General features: G+C 42.4%; 1 protein-coding gene across 1 annotated transcript; it reads right to left on the reverse strand.

Annotated features, from left to right (window-relative positions):
• Positions 1-8111: 8111 nt before the first annotated feature.
• On the reverse strand, positions 8112-8609 carry LOC145121955 (uncharacterized). The gene has a single exon (XM_079057634.1). It carries the CDS (start codon positions 8607-8609, stop codon positions 8112-8114), a length of 498 nt encoding a protein of 165 aa, XP_078913760.1.
• Positions 8610-8828: the final 219 nt, after the last annotated feature.

Here is an 8828-nt window from a genome sequence, read left to right on the forward strand (position 1 = left end):
GATTTGGGAAGACCATAGTTGTCTGAACTAGACATCTACAATGGGAGAAATTCAAGTTAGTTGATTTAAGTCCTTAATATAACACCCAAATGAAATATTAAGGCTAGGACCAACCCAATATTTTACAATTTGGAAGAGGGATGCCGTAATCCAAACTGCAAAATATTTGAAGGTAGGTAAATGACGATTTACCAATTTCCACCACGAAAAACGAAAAAGAGTTTTAGGTTTTAATTTTATTGAAACTCCTAGATCCTTTGAGATTCATTGAACAATTCAATGGCATGTTTAATTCTCGATTGTGCCCTTCAAGTTTGTGACTGGGATGCCGAGGATCACAAACAACGTGTGAATAACCATACAAATTAGCTTGGTACACCCAATGTTACAACCACCTAATCATTCTTCCTGTTAACCACACACGCTCCATTGATCTATGATTAACATCAAGCTACCCTTTGCCATGCACTGTCAGTCCCGATTAGTGTGCCGGTTAACCACACACGCTCCACTAACGGCTTAACAAAGTGCAAAGTGCAATTTCATAGGTTAGCACCATATTCACATTTTCCTAAGTAACTAAGATTGGGAATTTATAAGTGTTTAGTTACTTTATATTTATCATTATACTTTTAATGAAGGGAGAATTAGAGTCCTATCCTACCCGTTCGGCTAACGACCCTCCACCAGTCAAGGAAGCGGCGGGTGAGAGTGGACACCCATTAAACTGCCATTTTATAGGCAGTAACCTTATACCCCCTTATAGTCCGACTTCGTGAATGAGGCCTACTAACGGTAAGACTGACTTTACTCTTATAAATATATAAAAATATTAAACCTATAATATTATAATAGTATAAGGGTTGAATTTTAAACTTTTAAAATTCTAGGGTTTGGAATTAAATGTTTCAAAAGTTAGACTTTTACATTTACAAATTCCAAAACTTGAGGGCAAGTTTTGTAACTTTCAAAACCTTTTGGAATCCATAACTTATGAGTTTAATATAGATTTTAATGAAAAGACTTTTGACATTTCATAACTTGAGGACAAGTTATGGGGTTCATAAAACCATTTATAGGAAGGACTCTTCATTTTTCTATAACCTATGACTTTTAATGATCCATTTAAATGAAGAACTTTTCATTTTCCATAACTTGAGGACAAGTTATGGAATTCATCAAAATCATTTAGATCAAAAAGTTCTAACAAGAAAATCAAACAATATGTTTATGATCTAAATTAAAATCATAAGAACAAGACAATTCACATCAAACATATTTCATGTAATTAATCATATAAACAATTACAAAACATGAAACTTTGACAATTATCTTTTAATTTGGATGAGGATAATCATTACCATAGCAACAAAATCAAATTTTATGAACAAAAACATTTTGTGGTAATGATCCTAATCCAAATTAAGCCAACAAATCCAAAAATCTGCCAGACCCGTCACCACCTCGTGGTAAAATTTACCACCTCGTGGTGATCAGGCAGAGTCCAAAAAAAATGATTTTTTTAGCTTTGAAAAACAAGTAGCATCAAGTATATGAGAAAGCAAGCCTAGGCTCTGATACCACTGCTGGGTTTTGAGCATTCTAACACTCCTAACGTGTGCATGCAACCCTAAATACCTTGGATCTATGTTTTCTCTATTATACATGAAAATATCAATTTTTCCAAGGTATCATCCTAACTAGCATATTAAGGAGTATCTACAATATGAAATATGGTTGAGTGACATACCTTTTATTGTAGCTTGATTCCTTGTACCTTTAAAGAGCTTAGTGCCCCAAGTGTTGCACCTCAAATGGTTCACACAACACCACAAACAATTGGAATAACTTGAGAGAAGATTATTTACACTTAAAATCGGCTAGCCCTCATGTGTCTATCACTAGTCACTCCTTAGTGCCAATTTCATGAGCTATGAGGCTTCTTATATGGTGTGAACATTAGGGTTACACCATGTAACTCATGATTTTCCATATTCCTCATGATCCATGGGTTTTAACCTCCATGGAGTATCCATGGGTCACCACATGGGTTTAGCCCAACATAAAGAACTATGGATCATAAGCCCACTTTTTAAGAATGAATGATTTACCAAATCAATCCCCATTTATTTAATTAGTCTCTTTTGATCACAAAATTAATTCCAAAATAATTCTTGATCAATACTAATTAAATAATATTAATATATTAGAACTTATAATATATTAATAAATCATAAATATCCTCTTCTTACAACAGTCTATCCAAATTGTTCTGATGCCATGCAACCCAAATGGACCATGCTACTCTCGGGTCAAGTATATACCAATAATAGTTATGAGCTTAGACACCTAATCCAACAGATATCCAGGGCCCAGGATTGGGAGATTGACTTGAAGCACATAGGGAAGAGGAAGGCAGAGCATGGGAAGACGATGGGGGTTTCAACAAAGAAAGCAAAGGGTTTTGATTCTAGATCGAAGGGCCAGCAGGGAAGGAGCCACTGTGGAAAGTAAGACAATGCTCATGAAGGGTTCTGTAGAGCGGGTGGTTCGGGCTGCTATAAGTGCGACAGGATGAGGCATTTCAACATGGATTGAACTGCTACTACCACTACCACCCTGACATCAGATCTGATTTGCTTCCATTGCAATCAAAGGGGCCATAAGAAGGCCAAATGCCCAAGTTTAGCATCAAGAGGACCAAAGCAACGCCTGCTCCGGAGACCCTGAGGATCACTGATGGCCGCAAGGGCAAGGTGGAGGCGCCAATTGTTCGAAGCAGGGCATTTCAGCTGACAGCCGAGGAGGCTCGTGGAGCACCCCATGTGGTCACCGGTATGTATTTTCTCGTTACCTTCTTATTTATGTTAATTGTTATGCTTATATGTTTGTATTTTTGTTTAGGGTCGTTCCTTGTGAACGGTATTCCTGTGTTGATCTTATTCGATTCGGGGGCTACCTGATCTTTTGCATCCCTTACGCTTATCAAGAGATTTAATGATGTTCCGGGAGAGTTGAATTATCCACTAGAGGTTGAGAGCATTGATGACCGTCCGGTGCGAGTGTCGTGGGTTCACCGAGGATGCACTTTGGAGATATTTAGTGAGTAGTATCCGATTGATTTGGTTCCGATTCCCCTACGCGAGTGCAAGGTCATTATGATGATGGATTGGTTGAGCCCCAATGGGCAATGATTGATTGTGGGCTTTAGATGGTACGTGTTCGAATCCCAAGTGGGGGAGAGTTGGTGATGCACGGTGAGGGTGCTCAGCGTGGGCTGACTCTCTGTTTGGTAGCCAGGGCCAGGCGTTGTCTTCAACAGGGATCTTGCAGGTTTTTGGCCTATGTGACGGATACTCGGGAGAAGGGTGAGGTGACCATAGATGATGTACAGATTTTTCGGGAATACCCGGATGTGTTTCCGGAGGATTTGTTGGGAGTGTCTCCGGAGAGGCAGGTGGAGTTTCGGATTGACTTAGTTCCAGGTGTGGCTCTGATAGCCCAAAAACCTTATCAGTTAGCACCACCAGAGATGCAGGATTTGTCTACATAGTTGTAGGAGCTGCTAGACAAGGGATTTATTTGGCCAAGTAGTTCACCATGGGGAGCGTTGATCCTTTTTGTGAAGAAAAATGATGGAACGCATCGGATGTGTATTGACTACTGGGAGCTGAATAAGCTAACGGTGAATAACCGTTACCTATTTCCGAGGATTTTTGATTTATTTGATCAACTTCAGGATGCATCTTAGTTTTCCAATATTGATTTGCGTTCGGGTTATCACCAGATGAGGGTCAGAGAGGAGGACATGTAGAAGATGACCTTCCGGACTCGCTATGGTCATTACGAGTTTGTGGTGGTGCCTTTTGGGCTCACCAATGCTCCAGCCGCCATTCATGGACCTCATGAATCGCGTATGCAGGACCATGTTGGATTGGTCTCTGATTGTGTTTATTGATGACATCCTGGTCTATTCCAAGACCCAGGAGTAGCATAAGGAGTATCTGAGGGACGTATTGGAGACTCTAAGGAGGGAGAGATTATACGCGAAGTTCTCCAAGTGTGAGTTCTGGTTGTGCGATGTGTAATTTCTGGGGCACCTTGTCAACCAGAATGATATTCTGGTCGATCTGTCCAAGATTGAGGCGGTGATGAGGTGGGAAGTTCTGAGGTCTCCATCTGAGATTCAGAGTTTCTGTGGATTGGCAGGTTACTATTGGAGATTCATTCAGGATTTCTCCAAGATAGTGGTTACTTTGACCAGGCTGTCACATTTTGTTGGGGGCCTGAGCAGCAGGCAGCTTTTGAGACCTTGAGATAGAAATTATGTGAGGCACCTATTCCGACCCTGCCGGAGGGTATTGAGGACTTTGTGGTATATTGTGGTGCTTTGATCACAGGTATAGGTACACTATTGATGCAGCGAGGTCATGTGATTACATACACTTCGAGGCAACTGAAGCCTCATGAGGCGAATTACCCTATGCACGATTTGGAGTTGAGGGAAGTGGTGTTTGCCCTCAAGATTTGGAGACATTACCTCTATGGTGTCCGCTATACTATTTACACGGATCACAAGAGCCTGAGGTATTTGATGGATCAACCGAATCTGAACATGAGGGAGCGTAGGTGGTTGGACGTGGTAAAGGATTACAATTATGAGATCCTTTATCTCCCAGGGAAGTCCAACGTTGTAAGCGATGCTCTCAGCCGCAAGGCGGTCGTGGCTCCGATCACGGGTTTATGTTTGAGGATGATGTGATTAGCCCACTATTAGAGCAGATTCGAGAGGCTCAAATTGAGGCTATGAAAGAAGAGCACCGAAAGAGTTAGCGCATTGTGGTTCCGGTGACTTCCTTCGATTATGATAGTCGGGGGTTATTGACCTTTCATCACAGTGTTGGTTCCGTACTGGGTGGTGTACGACAGGTTTTGATGGAAGAGGCGCACAAGTCGAGATTCTCTATTCATCCCGGAGCGACAAAGATGTATACAAATCCCCGACCAGATTATTGGTGGCAATGTATGAAGAGCGATGTGGCATGGTATGTGGTGAGGGGATTGACTCATAGGAAAGTCAAGGCCGAGCACCAGCGACCCACGATAAAATAGAGCCATTGGATATTTTCATTTGGAAATGGGAAGTGATTACAATGGATTTTATCACCAAATTGCCTCGGATGGTGCACAGAGTGGATTTGATATGGGTCATTGTGGATCGATTGACCAAGAGTGCACATTTTATCCCGATCCAGGAGAGTATCTCTGTGGAGAAGTTGGAAGACATCTACATTCGGGAGGTTGTGACATGTCATGGGGTGCCGATTTCTGTGGTCTCCGATAGTGATGTTCGGTTCACTTCTAGGTTCTGGAAGAGATTTCACGAGGAGTTGGGTACTCTTCTGCACTTCAGCACGGTTTTTCACCTGCAGACTGAGAGTGAGCAGACTATCCAAACCTTAAGGGGTATGCTTCAGACTTGTGTATAAGATTTCGGTGGGAGTTGGGATATGTACCTCCCTTTGGCTTTTTGTATAACAACAGTTATCACGCCAACATTGATCGACCTCCTTTTGAGATGCTCTACAAGAGGAAATGTCAAGATATGTTGGGGTGAGGTCGGTCAACGGGTCATGGGGAGTACCGAGGTGGTACTTAAGACAACCGAGCTGATTCAGCAGGTTCGTGGCAGGCTTCAGACGACACACAGTCAACAGAAGAGCTACGCAGACAGGCGTCAGTCAAACTTGGAGTTCCAGGTTGGGGATATGGTACTCCTAAAGGTGTCACCTTGGAAAGGTCTCATCCGATTCAGGAAGTGGGGCAAGCTAGGCCCCAGATATATTGGTCCTTTTATGGTTTTATCTCGGGTAGGTAGGGTGGCGTATCGTTTGGATCTCCCGGAGGAGCTCATTCAGATTCACAGTACCTTTCACATCTCTTAGCTGAAGAAGTTTTTGTTCGATGATTACGTAGTGGTTCTAATCGAGGATATTCAAGTGGATGACCGCCTGAACTATATTGAGAGACCGTTGGCGATTCTTGACCGAAAGACGAAAACCTTGAGGAACAAGGTTGTGGGTTCGGTAAAGGTTAAGTGGCAGCAGCGGAAGGGTTCTGAGTGGACATAGGAGCCTGAAGAATAGATAAAGGAGCATTACCCAGGGCTATTTGCGAAAACGAACTTTGAGGATGAAGTCTGATTCAAGTGAGGGAGAATTGTAACGCCCGAATGCCCACGTAAAAACTCTTGAAAATTATTTCAATTAATCATGGACTAGACTTGATTACGCTAGGCGTACACAAGGTACACACGGTGTAATCCTATGTATGAGTAAAGCGGGGATGTCCCCTACGTACGCTGGGCATACCCATGCGTACACAGGGCGTACGCAAGCCAGGGGCAAACACTAACTTTTAGGGTTTGCACCCTATTTAAGCTCATTAAGCCCTCTAAGTCCTTCACCTTATCAGGATCCATTTCCTTTTTGAGCTAATCTCAAAACCCTAGCCATCTTGAGAGCATTCTTGATCTTACTAAGAGTTTTTGGGTGTTCTTTTATGATCTTGAAGAAGAAGAAGACTTGAGGAGCAGCATTAGACAAGAAGGATCTTTTAGATATAGAGGTTGCTCATCATTTCTAGCTCATTGGAGGTATAAAGTCTGAAACTTGTTCATTCTAAGTCTACATCTAAGTTTGGGGAAGAACTTAGCATACTTTGGTCCCGTAACGTTGGTCTCATGGAGTATGGACTGCTCTAGACCATTTGAGCTATCCTTTTGGGCTCGTAGGAGTGCGTCAAGTTATATAATTGGATCTTAGAGGTTAGAACTCAACCATGCATGAGTTGGTGACCACTTAAGGGAGATAGAAGGCTTAATTAATGGTTTGAGTCCCATTAAGTCATGCAAAAGCATAAAGTTTGCAACTTTATGGCTTAATACACTTTAATAAACTTGAATTTAAATTTGGACGTTATAAGCTTAATGGGTTAAGACATTTGGAGTTTGGTTGTCTGAACGGTATGTCGGGCGCACTCCTGAGTACATTGCGCGTACTGGGCTAGCACCCCGATTCCGGATCAACAACTTACGTCGGGCGTACGAGCCAAGTACTCCACGCGTACGTCCGACTGTGGGCATTCAGAGTGTTGGGCTCGAGAGTAGTTGGGCTTTTGCCTTGAGTGAGTTGGGCCTTAGACCTTTTTGTGGTATCATGTCATTTGTGGGCCTTAAGCCATCATGGAGCTTTTGGGCCTATGTGGGCCATAGGGTCCATTTTTTGGACTTGGAATGCCTTTTGGGCTAGTTTGGATTTAGGCCTTGGTGGAGTAGTCTCAATAAGTCAAGGGTTAAGCAACATTTACAGGGTTTGGACTATCAGGTTGGATTCTTGACCTAATTTCTTATTAGAGTTTCATACTTGCAATTTAGTGAGAGGATTTCACGATTCCACACCCCTAGTGTGATTTGATATCTTCGGTCTGAGGTGAATTTCGTTCACTATATTTGTAGGTCAAAGGCACCAATGTCGGCCCACTAGATTATGTTTGTATTATGATGACTGTCTTCGTGACAATTACATGTTATGCATGTATCTGCTTGATGTCTTTATGACTCTTATTGTTATGATTATATGTGTTAGTGGTAGGGGTGAAATAGACCATATACCGTTTGAAAGACATCGAAGGAGGTGAAATAGACCCAGTACCGGTTGAAAGATACCGAAGGGGGTGAAATAGACCCAGTACCAGTTGAAGGATATCGAAGGGGGTGAAATAGACCCAGTACCGGTTGAAAGATATCGAAGGAGGTGAAATAGACCCAGTATGTTTTTATACTGTTATATATGTATGGTATGGGGTATTTTGGGGGAACTCACTAAGTTTTGTGCTTACGATTTTCAGTTTATGTTTCAGGTACTTCCAGCTCGAAAGGGAAGGGACCGACCTGATCGCACTACATCCACCTATGTTTTTTCCGCATCACGTGATTTTGGGATTTTGTACTCTAATAATATTTTACTGTGATATACTCTCGACTGCTTTGATATGATTATCATATGATTGGAATGATTTAAAATGAAATTTTTATCAGTATTTTCGGGATGTTATAGTAAACCACAAAAACCAGAACAACCCTGCTGTAAATATCTCCTAACTCTCGCAGCTAAACAGAGATTCAGTCCATGCTTATCACTCTCGCCATGAATAGCTAGTTCTCCCACACTTGGGGATCGAACTTGAACTAACCGGTGCATGCAATCAATCATCGCTCCATTAGGGCTCAACCGATCCATTCCCAAAATCACCTTGCTCTCGCTTGAAGGAATAGTAACCAAATCAATCAGATACCACTCGCTAAATAACTCCAAATCACAACCCTTGTGTACCCTTGATACCTGGACTGGACGATCATCGGCAATTTCTACCTCTAACTGATAATCAAGCTTCCCTATAACGTCACCGAATCTATTGCTATGCGCAAGAGATACAACTAATCGAGTGACGTACAAATCAAACAAAACTAAAGCCAAAACACCGTTCACTGCATCTGGCGCTGCGCGAGCCTCCTCGGCTGTCAGCCAGAAATCTCGACTCCTTACCATTGGTACCTCCGCCTTGCTCTGAAGACCGTCTGGGATCCTCAAGGTCACCGAAGCAGGTGCTACAACCACTCCCCCTTCTGCCAAACTTGGACAAGTGGCCTTCTTGTGGCCTCTCTTATTGTAATGAAAGCAAATCAAACCCAATCCCTAGGTGGTGGTGATGACAGTATAATCCCTGCTGAAGTGACCAGTCTTGCCGCACTTGAAGCAGCCAGAAGC

Source organism: Lactuca virosa, chromosome 6 (assembly GCF_052849685.1).
Source record: "Lactuca virosa cultivar CGN04683 chromosome 6, Lactuca_virosa_CGN04683_v6, whole genome shotgun sequence".
In the NCBI taxonomy this organism is placed as follows: domain Eukaryota; kingdom Viridiplantae; phylum Streptophyta; class Magnoliopsida; order Asterales; family Asteraceae; genus Lactuca; species Lactuca virosa.

Bases quoted from the DNA above. Each gene is read 5' to 3' on its own strand.
- LOC145121955 (XM_079057634.1), bottom strand. From the start codon at position 8,609: ATGGTAAGGAGTCGAGATTTCTGGCTGACAGCCGAGGAGGCTCGCGCA.